The following is a 23,889-nucleotide window of genomic DNA, read 5'->3' on the forward strand; positions in this document are numbered from 1 at the left end:
AGCGAAAGGAAAAACACAAAAGTACTTTACAACAATTTCCTCCCCCATTAAGCTAAATAGAATATAAACACCATCCAAAAGTTAATGCTGCCCCCCCCCCACCCCGTCCCTCATGATTTCTAGGCGCATTGCCCGTCGTTTGTGCTCATTTTTCTTTTCAACTTTTTCAATTGCATTTGTAATTTGATAATTACTTTTTAAAAGAATAAATATCAACACTCTATGTTAGATTAAAAATTCTAATGTTGAATTTCTTTTTAATCTCATTTGGTTATTACAATTAAGTGAATGTAATTGTTATCTAATATCTTTTTTATTTAAAAACAATTCTATTAATGTATTAATAAATTAATTTTTATATTTTATTAAATTAAATGTTATAAATTATTAATGATTAGCCCATAATAATATATATGAAAGTAACAAGTTTTATTTTCAAGAAGGCAATGATTTTAACCACTGGGTTATCCGTACACGTGTTTTTTGGTTCATGAAATATAATTAGTATCAATTATACACATATATATATATATATATATATATAATATCTTTAGGACCCAACAAGCAGCTCCAACTAGCTCTTGTGTATGTATATATATATATATATATATCTGCAAAGACATCTACATGTATCTTGTCTGTGTTTTCTCATATTAAAAAAAAAAAGAAAGTGTCATCTCTCTCTTTTCTCTCTGATCTACTCTGGTTATAATTACCTCCCTGTTTGGTTTCTGATAAAGATAGAGAGGCAAAAAAAATGGGAGCTCTTGATTATCTCTCCCACTTTTGCACTGTCCCCAGCACAAGAAGCAAACGCAAAGCAATGCAGGTACACTCTTTAGCTCATCTCTTTCACTTCCGCTCTCTCTCTCTCTCTCTCTCTCTCTCTCTCTCTCTCTCTCTCTCTCTCTCTCTCTCTCTCTCTCTCTCTCTCTGATACATCTCCATACCTGTTCTGTCAACTTGATCCCCAAAAGAAACCTTTTCTCTCTCTCTCTCTCTCTGGTTATTAACTCAAATCTTTTTAAGTTAAAGATTGATAAAAGTTATGGTTTTGTCAGACAGTGGAGATCAAAGTCAAAATGGACTGTGATGGCTGTGAAAGAAGAGTTAAACATGCTGTTAACACCATGAAAGGTTCTCTCTCTCTCTCTGTGTAAACTTCTTGTTTGCTGTCTGTAAAGGTTACTCTTGTAACTGTTAACTAACCATGTAGCGGAGTGGAGTACAACTATATACCCTTCAAGATTTTTCTATGCAAAAGACAAAAGAACATATATATATATATATATATATATATTTGTATATGTATGAGCACCTTTCAACTTCAAATCCATCCCCTCGCTACCAACTATCACTTATCTGAATGGTTTTTAAGCCTCTTCTTCTACAAAAAATTATAAATTTAAATGTTGGTTTTATTATATCAACTAATTGATGAAGGAATGTTTAGGTGTGAAATCAGTGGAGGTGAATCGAAAACAAAGTAGAGTAACAGTGAGCGGATATGTAGATCCAAACAAGGTGCTAAAGAGAATAAAGAGAACAGGGAAGAGAGCAGAGTTTTGGCCGTACATTCCTCAACATCTGGTTCACTATCCTTATGTCTCCGGCGTCTACGACAAGAGAGCTCCGGCCGGTTATGTCCGGAACTCTGCTCAGGCTTTTCCGGCGTCAAACACGGCCGAGGAAAACATGGTCTCACTCTTCAGTGACGATAATGTTAATGCATGTTCCATCATGTAATTAACTTATAAGCACTTACTTGTATTAAGTGCTTTTTAATTAGTTTTCATAGTTAAAAACAGATTCATCCTTTCAACGTAAATTTCTCTCTCCTTATGAGAGAAATGTTGTTATCTATCTAGATATTATTTAGGGTTTTAATATTTTCGGACATAGTATGTTTTATATTTGAGCATATACATATAAACATATATATATATATACACACATTATGAAGCGAAACCCATTAAGAATTGAAGAATGTTAGGTGTGTTTTTTTTGGTACATGGAACATGGATGAGAAAATAGTGCAAATAAAAGAGAAATTTAAATAAAAATTGTGCTATAATTTCAAGTCCATTTTATGTATAATTCTAAGTTACGATGTTTTTTTAATTCATTTTTAACATTTAGTAATACCCTTTGTTGGCCATATAATTAAATAATTAAATTAAAATTATAAATTATAAATAATATATATAATAAGAATATAATTTTTAAATTAAATATTTTTTTAATAAAAAATCATACATTTACTAATATACACGATACATAACTAACTAATTATAAAACAAAATAAAATAATTTTCAAACAATATAAAAATGAAATAATAAATAAAAATATATTCAAATTTAACCTACGATTTCTTTATAGAGAAATAAATATATTAAATATTAATTAATAACTTTTAAATGAAAATAAAATATTATTATACCAAAAAAGTTTTCTTTTTACTATTTTTTCTCAAAAAAAAAAGGTTTCTTTTACTTTTACTTTTACTCTTACTTTTACTTTTACTTACTTTTTGTAAGTTCTCAAAATCTTGGGTTCCTACTTAATTATCTCTAACTTAGTATCTATATAATTACTTTAAATGAAATAAAGTGAAAAAAATGTTCTAAAATAAAAATAATATTAAAAAATTACAAAATAAAAATAATGAAATTAATAGTAAAAATTGGATTACCCAAAAGTCACTAAGAAGATGACAGAAAGTAGATTTAACAACTGTTGTTTTATATATATATATATATATATATATATATATGAGGGTATCTTAGAAAAAATATATTATTATAAAATATAACAGAATGAATATATGAAACAGTGTATAATAATTTAAAATTATTAAATTTATTCTTTATTTTAAAAATTATTATATACTTATAATTATTAATAAAATATGATAAATCAATCTCAGAGGCATACATGAAATTATTTGCTTATTACTTGATGCATGCATGTGTGGAGATAATTAGAATATATTAAGTAGCTAAGAAAAGTTTTATTAAAGAACGAATATATTTTTATTAATTAAATGATATATATCAATTATAATATAATATAAATAATTTTTAAACGAGAATATACACGAGAGCTCGATTCAAACTCGACCCGTAATTTTATGTAGAAAATTAAATAATAAATGGTAATTTTGTTTTTTTTTTTTGTAAAAAAAAACTTAATTAAAGGTGGAGTAGAGAATTATTTTGAGATGAAGGATCAAAGAAATTAATTGGCCAAAAAAGTAGGGACCAATAATTTTGTCTAATTTCAGGCAAATTTTGGAGAATATATATATATATATACAAATATATATATGTATGTATGTGTGTGTGTGATTGAAATAGTTATGGAGTAGAAGGAAAATGCTGTTTTAAGAAGATTCTCAATTATCATTGAATTAAAGATATGTGTGTCATCATTTTATTAAGTGATAAAAAAATGAGAATTTTCATTTTAATTCCAACTTATCTCCACTTTTACATAAAAAGAAGCCAACTATTTTTGCACTAATATTCCTGCCTTTTTCTTAAGCCTATATTTCCTTACTTACCTTCCTTATTCTACTTTTTTACCAATGCAAATGAATAAACCACGTATATATATATATATACACACATATATGTTTGTGTGTGTGGGTATGAATTTTTTTTTTTGTGTTTAAGTTTCAATATGGTTCAAACTTTTGATAATCAATTTTGAATATAATCCACTTTATCTTTAATTAAATACTTGATAAATTTTTTATTTTATAAAAAATTATAAGTTCATATTGACATATATATATATATATATTCGCATGTATATTTTTATTTAAAGATTTTTTTTTATATCATGATTGATGTTAAATGTTTTGCTGGATTAATGAATATATAAATTTTTAATTAAAAATTAAATATGACAAAGTTATAAGTAATTTTTTTCCATTTTTTTATATATAAATTACTATATTTTTTTTTATTTTATTACGTAAAATGTTTACATAATCTTCTTATGTCCGAAGAAATGATTCATCAAAATAATGAGTCATAATTGATATCGACATATCTGAGATCGCCAAATGTTCGGGAGTTTCTCTATTCAATCATTTTCCTTCTTCTTGTTGCTAGATATCTCGTTCTTACACATATTCTATTTGTTTCCCGAGCCTATAGTGAGTTACAAACAGAGTTCGAAAAGGTCAAATCTTTGATGATTCCATCATACATGATTGAGTGGTCCACAGAGACAAAATATAGGACTAGTGTCAATAGTTAATCACGGAAAAAAGGATTTATTGAGCCGAGATCACTAACTAATATTAATCTAATACTAATAGAATAGAAAAGAACTGTCTTTTCTGTATATTTTTTCCGGTTCCGTTGCTACTGCGGACTTTACGCAATCGATCGGATCATATAGATATGCTTTCAACACAACATAGGTCGTCGAAAGGATGTCGGAAACCCACCAAAGCACAAAAGCGAAGATCTTTCAAGAAATGGATTCCTATAAGAATTTTTATTTTATTTTTTATTTGCTTATGATGTTAAACTATGAACTTGGTGAAAGTAATATTGCAAGCCTTGCAAATGTGTAGAAATGAATGACTCAATTTTGAATATGTTTAATTGTTCTTAGGTGTTTTTCTAAGTATGCTTTTGCTTTTATCATTGGCTTAAGGAGTATTTTGAATATGTTTATTCATGCATATATGAATACTTACATATAACACACATAGATTTCCCAAAAAAAAAAAAAAACCCATGTAAGAGAAATCAAAACTCCTAAAGAAACATAAGCTTAATTCACTTTTTCCAAAAAATGTAAAGCTTATTTTATGATTTTAAGTACTATTTGAACTACCCACTTGCTCTCGATATGTTAATACAATTTTTGTGTACCTTGGGATGTTATATAGAATGCTATACACATATATATATATATATATGCATATATTAACTTGGGTCTTAAGATTGTTAGTAGAAGAACTTTTTATTGTAATAACAAAAGACAAATATTTGCGGCTAAAAATGCAGAAAAATAGATTCTTCCCTTTATAAACGAAGGATGACAAAAAAAAAACCCAACGAGGTAGGGAGTGGTGGAGGTAAAATCTTCCCCCACCATGTCTTGTTGGCCATCCTATTCCCATACTACATAATATATTATACGTATCATACGTATGTGTTTATATATATATATATATATAAAGCTGGTGAAAAATGATGAAACTAGAATCATTTCTTTGATCCACAAACTCAAAAATTTATACCCGGTTCCGTTGTACTCCCTTTTGACTCCTGTATATCAATCATTTATATGTTCTTTTTTGTATTTTATGGTATATATACATATAGACATGTATATATATGTGTGTGTGTGTGTGAATCCAATTCATGAAGTAGAAGAAATATTAGTCAAAACAAGAACGTGGCGAGAGAATGGATCGATGGATGTTGTGAATTATTTATGATGAAGGTGAAATATTCAAAGGGGTGACATGAGAATTTTAGTGAAGAATGAGATTCTTATTGCCTACCACAAGTTTTGGAGAATATAAATCATACGGTTTCTAAATAATTTAATATATAACCTAATTGTAGAACGGCTCAACCGAATTTAAATTCGGTGACCTCTTGATCTGCAGTCAAATGTTTTACTATTTTTTGTGGATGAATATAACCTAACTAAATTTATAATTAATTTTATCTAATTTTTTTTTTTTGATGTAAATATATCTAAATAGTCGTTTAGAAACACCTACAAATATTTAAGATATACATATATAATATATTTTTTATTTAATGAACTAAATATATTAAATGTTTACTTATAAATGAAAATAAAACGAAAAAAGTATTACGAATCAAATGATAATAAGTATTAAACGAAAAAAATTAATTTAATAATATTCTAAAAATAAATATTTTAATCTTTTCGTATTAATTTTTTTAAAACACATTGATGAAATTTTTATATTTAAATAAATAATAGTTTATATTAATACGAACGCACATACCTATAACCTAATTATTCGTGTGTATACGATTGGCATGAATATATACATATATTGATATCGGAACTCAAATTTTTACCTTTTTTTTTTATTAATTTTATCATCTATCAAATTTATTTTATTTTTACTCCAAAAAAAAGTTAAAAAATTATATTTAAATAAATTTAATTTATATTAAATTTGAATTTGGGCATTACATATATATATATATGTAATTACTTATGGAATAACTTAAAATTTGAACAACTCCATAAGTAATCACATAATTTTTTTTTTTGTTTTTATATTCAATAGGAATATAATTAAGAGATGTCTCAAACAAAATCTTAAATAAATCCAAATGGTGTCTTCATATATAATTCTAGAACAAAGTGAAATTTCACTTATTACAAGCGTCCAAAGGCTCAACCTTTACCTACTCTTCAAATTTCAACGGCAAATCCCTAATTTCTGGCTTTGCATATTATATATATATTTTTAATATATATATATATATTGATTTTATTCTATAAAACTTTTAAATATTGAATTTTTATTATAAAGTATGACTCGTGTAACCTATAACTATAAACCCTTTGATTATTTAAATAAGATCTCAAAAAAAATTACATTATAGAGATAGTCTCTTGTCTTTTATATATATACATATATATAATAAAAATGAGATACACAAGCTGCTATAGTGTGATTATTCTTTACGAACTCTATTATTAGCTTTCAATTTAGCTTAAATTTTAATTTAACGAAATAAAAATACAACGAAATATAATAAAGTTTTGAATTTAAATAATACTCTTAATTCTAAGTCAATTCTCATGTCCAATTTGATTAAAGTATTTGTATAACTCATTGATTGAAAGTTGAGAGAACATAAAATTTGAGGGTATGAAATTGAATACATAAATAAAATTTATTTAATTATATATCGTGTGTGTGTGTGTATATATATATATATATATCTATATCTTAACTAACTTTGATGTATCAAATATTTAATATCTAAAAATTAAACATATTCAAAATAAATGGGAGTGAGTATTCTGGGTTCGGAATGAAGAATCGAACGAGACTGAACTAAGTTATTTGGTACAATTCCCAGTTCGTATATTAAAAGATAAAATAAATCAATTGGCTTCAAATTTTCACCTTATAATAAGTTGGATATAATATATCTCTTACTATGAAATAATTGGTTTAGAATAATTAATTAATTAATTAATATTCGTTCTTAATTAAGGCAAATTCATCATTAAGACTTTAAGTAAACACAATTTTCATGTTGTAATTATTTCATAATGATGATTTTACGAAATATTATATAAACTTCATCATTGTATAATTATTATTATTATTTAATGATAATTTTATAATTAACAAATGCCTAATAAAGTGGGATCATAATGATTATTAGGAGCACTAATTTGTACTTTTCATTTGAAATAATCTTTGGAGAACATTAGAAAATTTAAGAAGCTTCTATCCAACATTAATTATTAATTATTAATTATTTTATAATACAAAATTAATATATTATAATAATTACAAAATATTTATAATCCAAGCATTAAAAATAATTAATATTTCCCCGTGAATTATCATATGTTAAAATGGATTTTTCACATTCTCTGCATGTATTTTTTAATCTAAAGTGATATATACATACATATGTGTATGTGTATATATATATATATATGTATACTTGTTTATTGGGCACCAACTAAAGGGAAGATAAATTAAGGGCGGTGGTGGTTGAAGCACCGCCGTCTGATGCGTGTAATCTGCGGAATTGCTTTTGACCAAAAGTCAACATAATCTGTGGTTTCTGCCATTTTTCTCTTTTTGGAGTTATAATACATAAATATATATATATAATTAAATTTTTATTCAAGTTATAATTTTAAAAATTAATTATTTAATATGTAAATTACAATTAATTAATTAAAAATTGAAATTTATTTGTAGTATTTCTTATATGTATATATATATATATATATTCTTCTGAAACAAAAGGAGTTTCATCCAGCTAACACTCACTTGTTTTCCTCCTTTAACACAACGAAGGTGAAAAAGTTGCTTCTTTCAAAATCTCAGAGGTTATAACATTTCCCAAATCAACATCTACTTTTGTTGTTCCGCAAATGGAAAGTAATTCAATTTCTAAAAAGCATTTAATCATCACCCCACTTACTTTCCTAATCTGCTTTTATTCAAACAGGAAACAATTAATTTACAGGCTATGATCAGATCCATCCCCACAACCTTCCATTTTTTTTTTGGATACAGAAGGAGAAGAACCAAAACAATGGAGAAACAAGACAGCTCGAGTATGACACGTTTTAGGCCAGAATGCCCCGATAAAACCCTCACCGAATGACGCTAAGAATCTCCGTAGGGGGGTGCTGAAGCTGATAGGATCGAGTGGGATAGGAGAAGGTCTGATTGATTCACAGAGTACAGCGATTCCCTTCGCGATAGACATGCTGTATTTTCATTATCCAATCTCTCAGTAAATCAAGTTTTGACGGTTAGAATCAGGAAGGAACTGACTCTCCTTCCAGTTTAATCATTCAGAACTGACTCTGAACTATCGTGTTTATGACTTGGTTTCTCTGTAAATCCTGGCAGCGAAAAATTCTGAATTTGAGACTTTCTACAACGTTGCTTAAAAACAATTCTTTTATTCGAAAACTGAATGTTCCGAATGCTCCTGGAAATCCTGGAAATTCTTGTTTCCGTTAGACCATTTGTATGTATATACATTAGAATCCCAATTTGTATATCCCTCGGTTCGAGAAAGAAAATTAAGAGGATCGAACTATTTTTTCCCAACTCTTCTTCAACTTCGATAAATGTACGACTACACGTATTCCATATTGCAGCAAATTTGGACTGGATAGTTTCGATCGTTAATAGTTTTTTTTTGGACCGGATAGGTTATGTACCTGTACGATCCCACATCGATTGTGTTGGGTCAGGGCCAACCCAAGAGTAGATATTTGAAACATTTGGGCTTGTTAATGGGCTCAATTGGACAAAGCCCAACACTCTCTACACCTCATATTTACCAAATTAACCTTTACCCTAATTACCCACCATTATATAACTATCATCTCCTTCCTCGCTCAGCAGCTACTACAGAGAAGAAACCCTAAAAACCAAATATACTTCTCCTCCTTTACCTTAGAATGTTCTATATGCCAGGTCCCAGGGCTCCTTTTTTTTTTTTTCATACAATCTGCTTTTAATCCCCTAAAATATCCGTCTTCATTTTTCACGCTAAGGACTCGACGAGCATTTAATCTTCTATCTAAATCGATGACCAAAACTGGACACATTGAAAACCCTACAATCGTTTAATGTTCAACTGTGTTTTGTCGATAATTAGGATTCCATCTGGTCTTCGGCTTGGATCGTAGTCATATGTGTTTGTTTTTCTGATAACCGAATGTCATCCGATACTTTCAATGTATGGGAAGCACGATTTATTTTTAGTTCTGCGATTTGTATGCCTTGAAAGTAATGTAATTATTGTTGTTTCTTCTCAATTCTTATCTGTCTGCTGCTTGTTTTGCTTTATTTCTTCGTGTTTCGTTGAGTGATAACGTATGCGGCTTGTGCTAATCTTTCTTAAATGGCTATTTATGTGTTAGGATTTTGTTCAATTGCATGGATTTTCAATGTTTAGAATGGTGTAAAAAGCAGGAATTGTGTGTATCGACACTGTGCAACCGTCAATGCGCTATGCTCGAAAGTGTTTCCTGCAAAATAAACGAACGGGGGAAGATGGGCAGTTGTGTTTCACTACCCACCATTGAAATCTTTCAACAATCATCTTTCCCCACATGGTTTCTTTGCAATATAATGCTTTTGATGTTCATCCATTTCATTTCATCATATGGTTTCTACTTATCCTTTTATGATTTTGTTGGTTCTTCTACTCTTAGATATTGAACCATTTAAGCATGATCCTCACCAATGCTTTCATTAGAATCTGTTAGAACTTATGTGGGTGAAGCACGGTTAATAAAAAGCTTTACTGGAAATTTTTTTTTTCCTTCTACCAGACCCATGTCTCTGAGGATTAGTCTTTCTGTGAAATTGATGCATTGTATAATCAATTGAAATCTTTCAACAATCGTCTTCCTCACAAAATAACCAGATTGTACATGATGATTTTTTTAAGTGTTTAGATGGATGTAGGAAGCAGGGATTGTGTGTATCTGACATTGTGCTGCTACTGCACTATGGTCAGAAAGAATTCCCTGCAAAATTAAACGACAAAGTGGAAGATGGGCAGTTGTGTTTCATCATCCACAGTTGAAACCTTTCAACAATCATCTTCCCCACATCTCATTCATTCAGACTCTTCTGAAAAGAAGTCTGATGATCTCCCAGTTTGTCTGTCATCGAGTCACTTACGATCGATGTTACTCCCGTCTATTTTGGTAATGAACTTGTGAATATGCTCATGATGATGATAAAATTCTTTCCCAGAAACTTTTACTCTTGTTAATCCAACTTTCTGTATTTTATCCTTCAGGAGGAGGCTGCAGCAATTACCATCCTGTACCAATTTCTTCCATCTATTTAGTCTGTTATTAAGTTGAAGCCATATTTGATTCTTGTTTTCTGTTATCAATGGCTTATGGATCTATGTATAACTCAGTCATGAGCAGAGAATTAAGTGATGAAAAAATGTGTGTATTCATATATATATATATATATATATATATATATGATGTAGCTCAAGATACTTGTTATTAGAAAGGTATTTATAGGTCAAATGGATTTTGTAGAATAAACAATAAATTAACTTAAGGAAAAAAGATGAAAAAAAAAAAAATGGTTTTTGTAGAATAAACAATAAATTAACTGAAGAAAAAAAGATGAAACAAAAAAAGAAAAATCCGAGAGAATTTCAGCTCTCTAAAATCTCAATGCTTCTTCCTTGCGAGGAGTTGTTTAAACCAGTAAGCTGACATCTTAGGATGCCTCTCGAGGTTGTTCTTGAAATCAATATAAACAATGCCAAACCTCGAAGTATATCCCGATAACCATTCGAAGTTATCGATCAACGACCATGCAAAATAGCCAACTACATTTGCTCCATCGTCAATAGCTTTCTTCATCTCTGTCAAATAGTCCCTGTAGAACTTCACTCTTGTTGTATCAAATAATCCTGCTGGAAGAGTGACATTGCCAGGGTCATCCATGCCTGTTTTCGTTTACAATAACAAACACATGAATATTATCGTCGGTTTTTAGTTTTCTCAAAATCAGATACAGAAAAAGAAACATGGGAGAAGACAGAGCAGATTCTTATGTATTTATACCGTTTTCAGACACAATCATGGTTGGATTCCCATAATGCTCTTTTACATATGTCAATGACTTGTACATGCCCCATGGTACAATATACAGCCACCAAGAATTTGCCTGCAAATTTTATGATACGTCATTAATTAGATGCTTCGACAACCAAAGCCAAAATCTTTTGGTTTAATGATGGATGCTTAATTTGCTCCCAAATGCAGCTGCGGCAATATAAAACTACTAAATTTTCACTTACCCTTGGACCAATTGGCACACCATTACGCTCATCTGCAAGATTCGAATACAAATCTGGTCAATACTTGGCATAGAACGAAGGAATCGTTTGTTGAAAACATTATATAAATCAGAGCAGAAGAAGGGCTTACGAGAAAAACCAACATTCCAGTCTTGCTGGTAGCCAGTGACATTAGGCTTGGGTTGATGAGGGTCGTACATATAGTTAGAGGTATATTGGTTGATACCGACGTAATCCATTGAACCTTTCACCATCTTAACCTGGTTTTTGGTAAACTTTGGTAGTCTTTTCCCAACAATTTCTTGCATTGTTCTTGGATATTCGCCGTATGTTATAGGATGTAGAAACCTGCATTATTCTTGTTAATTAGACCAAGAAAAGACAGAGGAGTGCTTGCTGCACTCTATAAAAAAAGAATTCTTTGTATAAATCTTAATTTGAGGAGAAAACGAGTGGTTACCATCCAATGTGAAAATCTCTTGCTCTCTGAGCTGCATAGTTGTCGGCCTTTGATCTTGTAAGAGGTTCATACCAGTTAAAATCCAAGAGAATTCCAATTTTCCCTCCTTGCTTTTCCTGAAGATTTATTTACACCCTTTTAATTTGCATCAATATTAATATGATTTTGGATAGGAAAAACTAGAAAAAGTTTGAAACAGAATCAAGATAAGTCACCTGGTATTTATGCCTGTATCTTTTGACAGCTGCTGCATGAGAGAGAATCAAATTGTGGGCAACAATATAAGGCTCGGTTGAAGAGTCTCCAGCAGTGCAATTTCCAAAGGCTTTGGAGCATCTGGAAGGAGGATTGATGCCATTGTCAAACCCAAGAGCAGCTACAATTCTGGGTTCGTTGAATGTGAACCAGTTCTTGACTCTATCACCAAATGTCTTGAAGCAGAAATCTGCATAGTGAGCATAGTCCTTCCTGCACAGTTTCCAATCATCGATAAAATCTATTTTGAGGAGAAGATATGAACAGAAAGTATGGAGCTAATCTTGCGTCCAAACTAAAGCAGAGATATATACGGAGAATTCGAATGTCTTACACAACTCTGTGGCTGAGGAAGCCATTGTATTTTTCCTGAAGAGCCAGTGGAAGATCATAGTGATAAAGATTTGCATATGGGGTAATGCCTGCAATAGAAGCGGGTATCCTAATTATTATAGCAAGATTGCTCGAGCAGTCAATTGCTACTACATAGTAAACATGTCCAAATCCAAGAAAACAAATTCTTTATATTTGATTAGATGCAGTCTGCTAAAGTTGTGATAGAACATATCAAAAAGCCTTGAAAAGGTGGGGAAAAGTCTCAAGTTTGATACATACCTTTCTCAAGCAAGTAATCAATCAATCTATTGTAGTAAGCAACTCCCTTCCAGTTTACTTTTCCCACTCCCTCTGCAATAAATAACAAATTTACCATCTGAGCTGCTGCTTACAGTGATTTTCATTAAAAGGTGTACAACATTAACAAGAATGTCAGACCTGGAAATATCCTTGACCAGGAAATCGAAAAGCGGTATGCATCAAAATTCAATTTTGCCATTATGTCAACATCTTCCTGCAGTATTAAAATAAAAGGCATATAACCTCGATAAGAAAGATGAAAATCTAAAACGTTATGGCTTCCTAGCTAATCACAGAGACATCGATTCTTTAGTTTTATCAGTTCATATTCTAGAGAAACAGATTCTAGTAAGACAGAGGAGTACTGAGCCAACAACAAGCAGCTTTTTAACCTAACAAAAATTATAACATCGTAAATGAACAATTGTGAATTTAAATCAATTAAGCTCATAAAAAATATAACACAATCTGTAATATGTAATAGAATTATGCGCAGATAGTACCTTATAGCGGTGATACTGATCAACGGCCACATCGGCAGTATCATTGTTCGCAATATGTCCTGTTCCAACACCATATTAACACATCCATGTAAAGGTTATTACAAAATAAAATCTAAATAACCATCCGATTCAACTAATTAAACATCCTAATTTTCGTATTACATAAATAGATCAATCAAAAGGCCAGTAGAAATCCAAGACGACATGGAAGGCTGAGATTAAAATTTGAAAATCTAAATCCTAATATTAGCAACAATCTCACCAGGTACTTTGACGTACGGATCCCAAATGCAAGGTCCTCTACCGTCTTTGTCAGTCATGCCTTCCACCTGATACGCCGACGAAGCTGTCCCGAACGTGAAACCTTTCGGGAAGCTATCGCGACTCATCCCGCTGGTGTCGATCCGGAAGGTACTGGTACCATCCGGAGCAGCTCCTGCCAAGAAAGATATGCAAATAACAAGGAACGAGACACGGCGAAGTAACAAAGCGGCCATGGACGTTGACGTCGCCATGATCGAGCTCTGTGGAGTGAGAAAGAATTTGAATATCGAGCAGAGTGAGTGGGAGAGAAGAATGGAGGGTGTCGGCGTTTTATAGGAGCATGTGATTTACTGACAGGAGAGATCTTATGGGATTGCGTCTCTTCCTGCTGGGCAAACGAAGACTAACGGCTAACCGTTACGACTTATGATGGAAATCATTAGTGGCGTTAAAAGCCTTGCCAACGGTTAAGATTTTGCCACGTCAGAAGATTCTTTAAAACATATCTCAGTTTGGATAAGGTGTATAATTTGCTTATTTACTTTTTATTTATGATAAATAGATATATTACTTTTTTGGATTAAGTTAATAATAATAATTTCTTTTATAGAAAATTCTGAAATCTTTTAATTAAAATAGATAAAATATGTACACCGTATATATATATATATATATACACACACACACACGCATATATATGGAAGTTCATATGTTTATGGTAAGAAAAAAATTTGCTTATTTACTTTTTATTTATGATAAATAGATATATTACTTTTTTGGATTAAGTTAATAATAATAATTTCTTTTATAGAAAATTCTGAAATCTTTTAATTAAAATAGATAAAATATGTACACCGTATATATATATATATATATATACACACACACACACGCATATATATGGAAGTTCATATGTTTATGGTAAGAAAAAAATATTTCAAAGAATGGTTAAGAATATAAATTTTTACTCTTTATAAACTCCCTCGAGAAGTTAAGTATTAACTTAGTATATTAGATTATCAATTTGGTTTTTAATTATCATCATTAGCGATTGTAATTATCAAAATTAATTTTTTAAAAAGTGGATGATTATGTTAATCGAGATTTTTAAATGTAATTACGGAAAAAATATGACAACACGGTCGCTAGTATTTGATAAAATGAAAAATAAATTGGCGTCCTGAAAGTAAAGTATTTGTTCATAGAAAATCGGGTCGATCGATTAAGTATATTAAAAATGTAACGGTCCCGGAAATTTAAAATGAAATATGTGTATTAAAAATGTTAAATGTGGAAGCGAAGTCAAAATTTCGATTAACATCCCTTACACTAAAACTAAAAACATGCTCAAAATATAAAAGATCAAACTAACTAAAAGAGAAACTCGAAAGTAAAAGTTATGAATATGACTATGGAGTCTTTAGGCGTCCATTTCGTCGTCTTCCTGCGGAACGGGCTCGGGAACAATGTCTTCCTGATCTGAAATGATTAAATAAGGAATGAGCTACACTACCCCAGTAAAGACATCACGATATCTCACCGTCACAGAGGTAAAGGTGGGTAGAAAATACAAAAAGACCAATAGAGCATAATTTACAACAAATCATTTTATCAATAATAAAACATTTACAATCCACTTAACTCGGTGAAATTCATAAAACAATATACGAAAACAATAACATTATCATCATCATGAAATCATATAAACTGTATAACATAATACTTATCACGCCTTTTGTAATTCAATCATTACACAACATATTTTTTCCTCTTCTACCAGCCTATTAGTATCCGTGGGGATTCATAGGGGTCCCGCTACCCGTGAACCTTTAATATTTGCAACCTGATTCCAGGGCCGTCCCCATACCCCGTCCGGTATGGGCGCCAAAATTATAAACCTCAATACCCCGTCCGGTATAAGGGTGAAACGGGCCGTCCCCATACCCCGTCCGGTATGGGCGCCAAAACACATAAGGTCTCCATACCCCGTCCGGTATGAGAGACCACAATCCCGGTAGGGTTTCCTACGGACCCGGTCCGTCCAACATCTCCCAGGATATCTAGTCAGGCTGATCACATTATACAATTATCAATTTATATAACCTTTCATTCCCCTTTTCCTCAGTCAGCATCATCAATTCACACACAAACAAGCAAAACAGTAATTTATGCTAAACAAGACAACATACAGCATCGATTACTTAGTCATTCAACCCATAATCAATAAAACAGTAAAATATGCACATGAAACTATGAAATGAAAACATCAGACCTCATACTGCATTTAAAACTATAAAATAGGTCAAATAACAGTTAAACGACAAACACACTAGACTCGGCCTCCATTAGCGACCTTAAATAATTTCACACATTCGTTGATTCAAAAAATACCGTTTTATTATTATTGAACTTTAATACTATGATAGAAAATAGGGTGAGAGGTCCTTACTCATTTCGTTTCGAGGTCGTTACAAAAAATATCAGAAAGAATTATTAAAAATAACTGTGTGCGGCGGCTACTGCCATAGATCTCGCTAGGACCTTCTTATATTTAATCGGAGACACGCTCAGAGAGTTCGGGGACGAAATAGTACGAGTCAGTTCCCAAGAAAAGTGAATGACACCATGGTTCGGATTATAGAAATATAACGTGGACGGAACTGTTTTTCTCTCGGGAAGAAAGGGAGAGTACAGAATAGTTGCCGGAGACTCTATGGGGTGTGTGTTGTTCGCCTTCTCCGGAATATTATGGGGCTGCGAATCTCTCTATCTTTGTCGAACTCTTGAAAATGTCAGGCCGCACTGAAATATATCAACGTGTTAAAAGCGGGATGCACGGCGAGTACAAAGAACCTCATCAATGGAGACTATTATTTTAAAAAAGTAAATAAATCACGTGCCCTTTTATCAAATAAATAAATAAATAAAATTACCTTTCCCTATATAGCGTTGATTGTCCGCTCTGCTCCGGAGTTCAAAATCTCAGTCCCAGCGGCGGTAATCATGTCCGTTTTACTTCTCCGCTTGTTGTTCGCCGTCACCGGCGTTTTCCACATTGTCGGAGCCGGAGCAGAAGGACGGATCGAGACTGATTCGTTTCGAATCGACACCGGAGGGATGAGTCGCGACAGCTTCCCCGAAGGTTTCGTGTTCGGAACTGCGACCTCGGCGTATCAGGTGGAAGGCATGACGGATAAAGACGGCAGAGGGCCATGCCTTTGGGATGCTTACGTTAAAGTGCCCGGTGAGATTGTTACTGTTATCAGCTTTGGGTTGAGATTTGAAATTTTTAGTTTTAATCTCCGCCGTCCTTCTGCTCTTCGATCTCTACTTCCCTTCAGTTTTTTTTTTTTTTTTAAAAAAAAATTATATACACTGGTTTTAAAATTTATAAATATATTTTTTTAAAAAAAATAAATTTAAAAATTTGACTGTTCTTTAATAATAATAATAATAATATAATACAACAAAATATTAAATAAATTGTTACTATAAATTCATAATGCTTCTAAATTTTCTATATCTATACATATATGTATATATATATATATTACTTATTATTTAAAAAATAAACTGTGGAGCAGGACGCATTGCGCAGAACGCTACTGCGGATGTGACCGTCGATCAGTACCACCGCTACAAGGTATAAATTATTGGTCTGAATGAAACCCAAAATTTAAGAATCTTTTGCTTATTTAGAACATCGTCTCTTAATTACGTTAATATTGCAGGAAGATATTGACATTATAGCGAATTTCAATTTTGATGCATACCGCTTCTCAATTTCCTGGTCAAGGATATTTCCAGGTCTCTCTCTCTTGTTAATGTTCTTCCCCGTTTGATGATAACTAGCAGCTCCGATGACATACTTCTTATCTATTGCAGACGGAGTGGGAAGTGTGAATTGGAAGGGAGTTGCTTACTACAATAGGTTGATTGACTACTTGGTTGCGGAAGGTATGAAATAAAATTAATAATTGGAATCCAGCTATTCTTCTTCAAAAATCTAAAACTTGTGATGTTTCCTTCGGTAAATCTTCTGTTGCAGGCGTTACACCATACGCAACCCTTTATCACTCTGATTTTCCGCTAGCGCTTCAGAAAAAATACATTGGTTTTCTCAGTCCCAGAGTTGTGTAAGCCACATTTAGATTCTCTTTTTCTTCTATACACCCATTTACATAAATCTGTTTCCGTGTGTATATGTCTGTCTGTATCTGTGTGCATTTGGTAGAACACGAGAACGTCTGTTTATATCTCCTCCTCGTCATTGATTTTGTTAGTGATGGAAACTTTGCAGAAAGGACTATGCTGACTTCGCGGAGTTCTGCTTCAAGACATTTGGTGATAGAGTCAAGAACTGGTTTACGTTCAATGAACCCAGACTAATTGCTGCTTTTGGATATGACAGTGGCAGTGATCCTCCTTCCCGGTGCACCAAATGCATCCACGGAGACTCGTCCACCGAGCCTTATATTGTCACCCACAATGTGATTCTTGCTCATGCAACAGCTGTTAGAAGATACAGGCGCAAATATCAAGTAACTTTTGCTGATATCTGTCTCAGCACTCACTCAATTTCTATCCAAGATCAAATGTAAATGATTGATGCAAGCTAAATCTGTGTTTACGTTTATGCGTCTTCAAGGAAAAGCAAGGAGGGAAAATCGGAATTGTCTTGGACTTTGGCTGGTACGAACCTCTTACCAGATCAAAGGCCGACAACTATGCAGCTCAGAGAGCAAGAGATTTTCACATTGGATGGTAAATACTCATCTTTTTCCTCAAGTTCAGATTTATGCAAACAATTCACTTTCTTCATTCCAGAGCCCTCTTGGTCTAATTGACCAGAAAAATGCAGGTTTCTAGATCCTATAACATTTGGCCAATATCCAAAAACAATGCAAGAAATTGTTGGGAAAAGACTACCAAAATTCAATAAAAACCAGGTTGAGATGGTGAAAGGTTCAATAGATTTTGTTGGCATCAATCACTATACTACTACCTACATATACGACCCCCATCAGCCGAAACCTAATGTCACAGGGTACCAGCAGGACTGGAATGTTGGTTTTTCAAGTAAGCCCTTCTGTTCTCATTTAGACAACATTAATTCTTCCATTCTAATTGAACTTTTGACCAAATTTGTGTTCGAATCTTGCAGATGAACGCCATGGTATTCCAATTGGTCCAAAGGTAAGCGAGAATTTACTATTTGTATATTGCTGCAGCTGCATTTTAGAGCAAATTAAGCATACATCATTCAACCAAAGATATCGTTCAAGCTGCTAATTAATTATTTATTATGAAATTTGCAGGCAAATTCTTGGTGGCTATCCATTGTACCTTGGGGGATGTACAAGTCAATGACATATGTAAAGGAGCATTACAGGAATCCAACCATAATTGTGTCTGAAAACGGTATAAACGCATAGGAATCTGCTTTGTCTTTTCCCATGTTCTTTTCCTGTCTGGTTCAGAAAACTAAAAGCTGATGATGATATTCACGTGTTGGTTATATTACAAATGAAAACAGGCATGGATGACCCTGGCAGTATCACGCTTCCAGCAGGATTGAATGACCCCAAAAGAGTGAAGTACTACAAGGACTATTTGACACAGCTGAAAAAAGCTATTGATGATGGAGCAAAAGTAGTTGCCTACTTTGCATGGTCATTGCTCGACAACTTCGAGTGGTCATCAGGATATACTTCGAGATTTGGCATTGTTTATGTTGACTTCAAAAACAACCTCAAGAGGCATCCCAAGATGTCAGCTTACTGGTTTAAACAACTCCTTATAAGGAAGAAGCATTGAGATTTGAGAAAGCAGGCGTTCGCTTTCTCTGATCTTCTCCTATTTCTCCTTGAATTAATTTTCTGTTTATTGCACCAAATCTGTTTGAACTACATGTAGTTTTGTAATGACAAGATCCTAATTTACATACTTTTCTGTAATGGTCGCTGTTGTACACTGTGATTGGGAAAAAAAATTTCTCTATCCTCAATTTTTGGCTAGGCTATGAATCTCTAAGTCATCCTAGGAGGACTTGTTATTAAAAGAGATTTTTTCCCCCCATATTTTCAGTTTCAGTTTTCTTTTTATTCCTTTCAAATGTAGGGATTGAGGGAATATCAAAATTTATTGTGAGATTTTTATATGACAAAACCCCAATAAATTATTTGATTTTGGTAAAATTTTAACTCCCTTCTCATTATTTTTGGAATATTGTAGGATATACAAGTCAGTTTTTCTTCTTTCCAAGTGAAAATATATTATAACATGAAGTTCCTACTGACCAATAATTCATATGGACTTAGCAAACATCCTGATCCTAACAAATAAGTAACTCAGCGTGGTTTGGTAAAACTCTAATTTCAGTACATGTGTGTGCGGGGGTGTGTATAGGAGGAGATTTTCATCCCAAGTGCAGAATTTGCTTTTGCACAAAGCTTGGTGCAGGAGAACTGACATATGCGAAACAAATAAGTTGGGGGAAAAAGTTGTTCCGGTTTATCAGCCGAGAATTAAGTTTGAGAAATAATATTTCAAAAAAGACAATTGAACAAGACTAACCAGTTAGCTACTGTCACGAGGAAATGGTGGTCTGAGTCCTGACCTCGTCAGATCACACTTTTCAGACCAACAATCTCTGTCTCTGTCTTTTTGCTTGTATGTGTTGCTCACAGAATGTTTGTGAGTTCGGCCTATATAAACTGACATTGTTTCACCAGTGAGTTCCTGGAAAAAGAAGACAAGCACTGCTCAGAATATGTCAATAAATGGAAATCAGCCCTTATATATCCAGGTCTTTTTTTTCCTTAAACCCCTTTTTTCTTTCTCTTCTACTCATATTTGAGCTTGTTTTCCCAACTTTCTTCACAGAAATATATTCTTGACGTACATATCAACTGTCATGGCTGCAAGAAGAAAGTAAAGAAACTTCTCAAAAAAATTGAAGGTAGTCTTTTGTTTTTTTATTTTTTTAGTTTCCATCTTTACAAAGTACTTCCAATTACTGGAGAAAATAAGAAAAGAAAAGATGGCATTTTCATGGGTTTGTGAACATGGTAACATGGTTATGCTGGTTTGGATTCAGGTGTCTACTCCGTGAAGATAGATGCAGAAAACCAATTGGTCATGGTTATGGGCAGTGTAGATCCTGTGATTTTAATCAATAAGTTGATCAAATCTGGGAAACATGCACGGCTCTGGTCTCCAAATTCAAACCAGAAACATAAATTTGAACAGGAAAATGCAAGTAAAGTTTATGAGGACAGATATCCAAGTAAAGGTCTCGATGCACACCAGAATGAACATGTCCTCAGCAACTTTGGCAACAAAGTTGAATATGGGCCAAATATCAGAAACAAGTCTATGAATGGCAAGATGCATAGGGAGGATTTGATAGAAGGAACAAAGGTGGAACATGGGCATATAATATGGGAAGGAGACACATCCCCTATAAATGAAAAATGGAAAGACGATATGATATCCATTATTGGTGACGCAAAATTTCAGTATAATGGTGCAGATGTTGAATTTGATTCATTAGAAAGCCTAAATGCAGGGGTACCAAGTTATTTTATACCATCCAACATGGTAAACAATATGCAACAGCATTTACGCTACAACCACCCATCCATGGCCATGATGAATATGCAAGGCAGGCACAACAATAACAACATGGTGGATGAAAATAGTATGTACCCGTATCTAGGAAACATCATGAAGAAAACCTCTCTGACTCCAGATATATTTGATCAGGGACTCAATTATGTGCAACATCCATACTTCTAAGCTGGAGCAACCTAACTCACTTGTTGCACAGAAGAACATTGGGGCTGTAAATGGAAAAAGAGGGCAGTACAGAAAACCAGCATGCTCATGAAAGGAAATCCATGCAGATGATTGTCTTAGTTTAATACTGTAGTACATGTTCCTCTATTGGATCCTATGTAGTTTGAATCAAGTTTCTGGCTTCTTGCCATGCTTGCTTAATTTTAGCGCTATAGAAGTTGCTGATATACTGGGAGAAAAGGAACAGCCAGTAATTAGTTTATTATGTAGCTTCATATGATCTCAACATCTTTTGTTTCATATATATATATGTGTGTGTGATCTCAACATCTTTACAAGGATTTGCAATGTGGGAGAAAATCAGCTTGTGATCCAAATTTCAAGACATGGAACTAAACAAGAAAAGGATTCAACCCAAAATTGTATCCGTGATTGAGGAAACAGATAAACTCAAGGAATTTAACACACAAACCTCACTGCTCGGAATAATCTTATCCTGCATGCTAATACTGCGAGGCAATGCAATCTCTAGAATCCTGAGTGATATGAAATAGTAACAAAAGTTAAATAAACAAGTAACCTGCTGCAACTTTGAATAGAAACGCTAAAGAATTAGCGGTTTTGTGCTTTCCTGCGTCGAGACTGGGTCTTCTGCCATTTCTTTCTCGGGACTAGTTTGCTCTTCGGCTTTAACTTCAACTCGGGAGAAAACTTATAGTTTGGATCTCTCATTCGTGCTTGTATATCCTTAAAAAACTGAATATTTAGTTTCTTTGGTCCTCCCTGTCTAAGCCCCTCATACTCTGGTCCAGAAACAATATTTTCAAAAGCTCCTATTAGAATGTCTATGTCACTCATGACTTCCCACACATTGGTATAACGCCCATCAGGTCCTTTCTTCAATTTTTTCAAAGCATTCTCGACAGCAAGTTTCCTTGCTTGTTTCCCTGGTGATAACTCTTCTGGTTCATTTTCAGCTTTCAGTAGCTCTGAGATTGTTCTATATTTAGGCTTTTCCTCAAACTCAAACAATTTATCAATGTACTTATCACTAGCTTCATTTGGGTATGGCTCTGTAGGAATATCATCATCATCATCACCTTCACTACCAGTCCACAGAGTTTTCTCCTCATCACTTTCCGACCATACACTTCTTAACTCATCACTGTCATCAGCATCAATTAGATGTGAATGCTCCTTTGCTTGCTGTCTTACTTTCCTGATCTCTTTTTCAAAACGATTTCCCCTTTCTTCAGAATCAGTTTCAGCTTCACTGCCTGTCCACAAGGTAGTATCATCATCCATTTCTTTCTTCCAGGCTTTCCTGAATTCTTCATTGCCTGTTGTCCTTTTGCCAAACAGATCATAGTCTTTACATGGCCTGCGAGCATATGATCTCAATGCTGCAATACAGTAAACAAATCCGGGGGTGCAGTTAGCAAGATAGAAGTAAGAAACTAGTGAAAACCATGGCTATAACTAAATCCTAATTGGAAATGAAAAAGTGAACGAGAAAATAGCAAACTACCGTGTGTTGTGTTGCAAATAGAAATTCATATTTAACATAACTACAGAAATCCATCCATTCTATTTGAGTGCCCACTAGACAAGATCATAGCCATTAATCTAACGAGCAAATCCGAAATATTTTTTTTTTTTTTATGGTGAACACCTGAAATCATTACAGGAAGTACACTCGCTAAATCCACATCACCCACCATTATAAAAAATTTCCCGTATCCTCTAAAATTATAAATGCATCATTGTCTCGCGGGCAAATGAGATTAAAAATACAAGTAGACGTACGGCTTCGTATATTCATCAGTAAAGTAAGCCTAAAGGGCAATAAGATGATCGGGTTCCAAACAGATGATTATTGGCTTCTATTAAGACTTTTTACAAGCACCTAGCATACGTTACAGAAGCTCCCATTACTTCCTCCCACCGAAGCACGTTAGTGGCTCATTCTACATACCACAGGTGCATCATGAAGCACGAAGCATGCTACTTGAGCAAGTATATGCTAACCTTGATAACTGGAGGAAAACGCATGAAGATGAATTGAACTGTTTAAGGCTGAATCAGACAGAGGCTTCAATCTATAAAAAAAAATAAAAATAATAAGTGTTTTCTCTACGTTAGCAGCAAAATTTTATAAATACAAAAACAACATTGACCAACATACCGTCTTTATGCATACAGAAGGAAAAAAAACGAAGACATGCGAGAAGAAGATCAAACCTCAGAGGAGGAACATCAGGATTGAAGGTGGCGAACAGACGAGGAAGAAGGCAGAGGCGGGAATAGAGCCTCCGGGCCATCACATTAGTCGTTGAAAAATTCGGTTTTTGCCCGTGGAATTTATAAATGGAAGGAAAATTGAGGGGCAAAAAG

At 33.0% G+C, this 23,889-nt stretch overlaps 5 protein-coding genes, 1 long non-coding RNA gene and 2 other non-coding genes across 17 annotated transcripts; 6 read left to right on the forward strand and 2 right to left on the reverse strand.

Moving 5' to 3' along the window:
* Positions 1-81: 81 nt before the first annotated feature.
* HIPP21 (Heavy metal transport/detoxification superfamily protein) lies at positions 82-1,897 on the forward strand. Its single transcript, XM_088212493.1, has 3 exons — positions 82-829; positions 1,062-1,137; positions 1,454-1,897. The coding sequence occupies exons 1-3, from the start codon at positions 758-760 to the stop codon at positions 1,744-1,746; spliced, it is 441 nt and encodes a 146-aa protein (XP_088068619.1). The 5' UTR covers positions 82-757; the 3' UTR covers positions 1,747-1,897.
* Positions 1,898-8,033: 6,136 nt separating this feature from the next.
* LOC110809764 (uncharacterized) lies at positions 8,034-10,720 on the forward strand. 2 transcript variants are annotated; one of them, XR_015816774.1, is made up of 3 exons: positions 8,059-8,101; positions 8,224-10,453; positions 10,549-10,720. It is a non-coding gene; the product is annotated as an uncharacterized LOC110809764 (long non-coding RNA). The 2 variants fall into 2 exon arrangements; XR_002538885.2 differs by having other exon boundaries at positions 8,034-10,453.
* LOC148269060 (small nucleolar RNA snoR135) lies at positions 9,704-9,854 on the forward strand. Its single transcript, XR_015816016.1, has one exon. It is a non-coding gene; the product is annotated as a small nucleolar RNA snoR135 (small nucleolar RNA).
* LOC148269061 (small nucleolar RNA snoR135) lies at positions 10,209-10,359 on the forward strand. Its single transcript, XR_015816019.1, has one exon. It is a non-coding gene; the product is annotated as a small nucleolar RNA snoR135 (small nucleolar RNA).
* Positions 10,721-10,749: 29 nt separating the features above from the next.
* On the reverse strand, positions 10,750-14,090 carry LOC110809763 (beta-glucosidase 44-like). The gene is made up of 11 exons (XM_022035686.2): positions 13,694-14,090; positions 13,432-13,490; positions 13,067-13,142; positions 12,908-12,979; positions 12,627-12,714; positions 12,253-12,505; positions 12,038-12,153; positions 11,708-11,925; positions 11,578-11,609; positions 11,342-11,444; positions 10,750-11,223 (listed from the first exon to the last, which is right to left on the reverse strand). Exons 1-11 carry the CDS (start codon positions 13,944-13,946, stop codon positions 10,943-10,945), a joined length of 1,551 nt encoding a protein of 516 aa, XP_021891378.1. The 5' UTR covers positions 13,947-14,090; the 3' UTR covers positions 10,750-10,942.
* An 860-nt stretch (positions 14,091-14,950) lies between these two features.
* On the reverse strand, positions 14,951-23,882 carry LOC110809756 (glutamyl-tRNA (Gln) amidotransferase subunit C). 9 transcript variants are annotated; one of them, XM_088212561.1, is made up of 8 exons: positions 23,737-23,881; positions 23,524-23,594; positions 21,968-22,898; positions 21,406-21,539; positions 20,272-20,615; positions 16,629-17,030; positions 16,145-16,497; positions 14,951-15,174 (listed from the first exon to the last, which is right to left on the reverse strand). In XM_088212561.1, the coding sequence occupies exons 1-3, from the start codon at positions 23,814-23,816 to the stop codon at positions 22,108-22,110; spliced, it is 942 nt and encodes a 313-aa protein (XP_088068687.1). In that variant the 5' UTR covers positions 23,817-23,881; the 3' UTR covers positions 14,951-15,174; positions 16,145-16,497; positions 16,629-17,030; positions 20,272-20,615; positions 21,406-21,539; positions 21,968-22,107. The 9 variants fall into 9 exon arrangements, with proteins under 9 accessions (XP_088068687.1, XP_088068695.1, XP_088068689.1 ...); XM_088212563.1 differs by lacking the exon at positions 14,951-15,174 and having other exon boundaries at positions 16,075-16,497; positions 22,076-22,898; XM_088212592.1 differs by lacking the exon at positions 14,951-15,174 and having other exon boundaries at positions 16,075-16,497; positions 23,737-23,876.
* Positions 16,699-19,702, forward strand: LOC110809755 (beta-glucosidase 44-like). The gene is made up of 11 exons (XM_022035662.2): positions 16,699-16,939; positions 17,280-17,338; positions 17,427-17,502; positions 17,581-17,652; positions 17,744-17,831; positions 17,996-18,236; positions 18,344-18,459; positions 18,557-18,774; positions 18,860-18,891; positions 19,014-19,116; positions 19,232-19,702. Exons 1-11 carry the CDS (start codon positions 16,699-16,701, stop codon positions 19,510-19,512), a joined length of 1,527 nt encoding a protein of 508 aa, XP_021891354.1. The 3' UTR covers positions 19,513-19,702.
* LOC148269062 (uncharacterized) lies at positions 20,370-21,495 on the forward strand. Its single transcript, XM_088212599.1, has 3 exons — positions 20,370-20,503; positions 20,581-20,656; positions 20,795-21,495. The coding sequence occupies exons 1-3, from the start codon at positions 20,468-20,470 to the stop codon at positions 21,493-21,495; spliced, it is 813 nt and encodes a 270-aa protein (XP_088068725.1). The 5' UTR covers positions 20,370-20,467.
* Positions 23,883-23,889: the final 7 nt, after the last annotated feature.

This window comes from Carica papaya, chromosome 1, assembly GCF_054855325.1.
Source record: "Carica papaya isolate Zhongbai chromosome 1, ASM5485532v1, whole genome shotgun sequence".
In the NCBI taxonomy this organism is placed as follows: Eukaryota; Viridiplantae; Streptophyta; class Magnoliopsida; order Brassicales; family Caricaceae; genus Carica; species Carica papaya.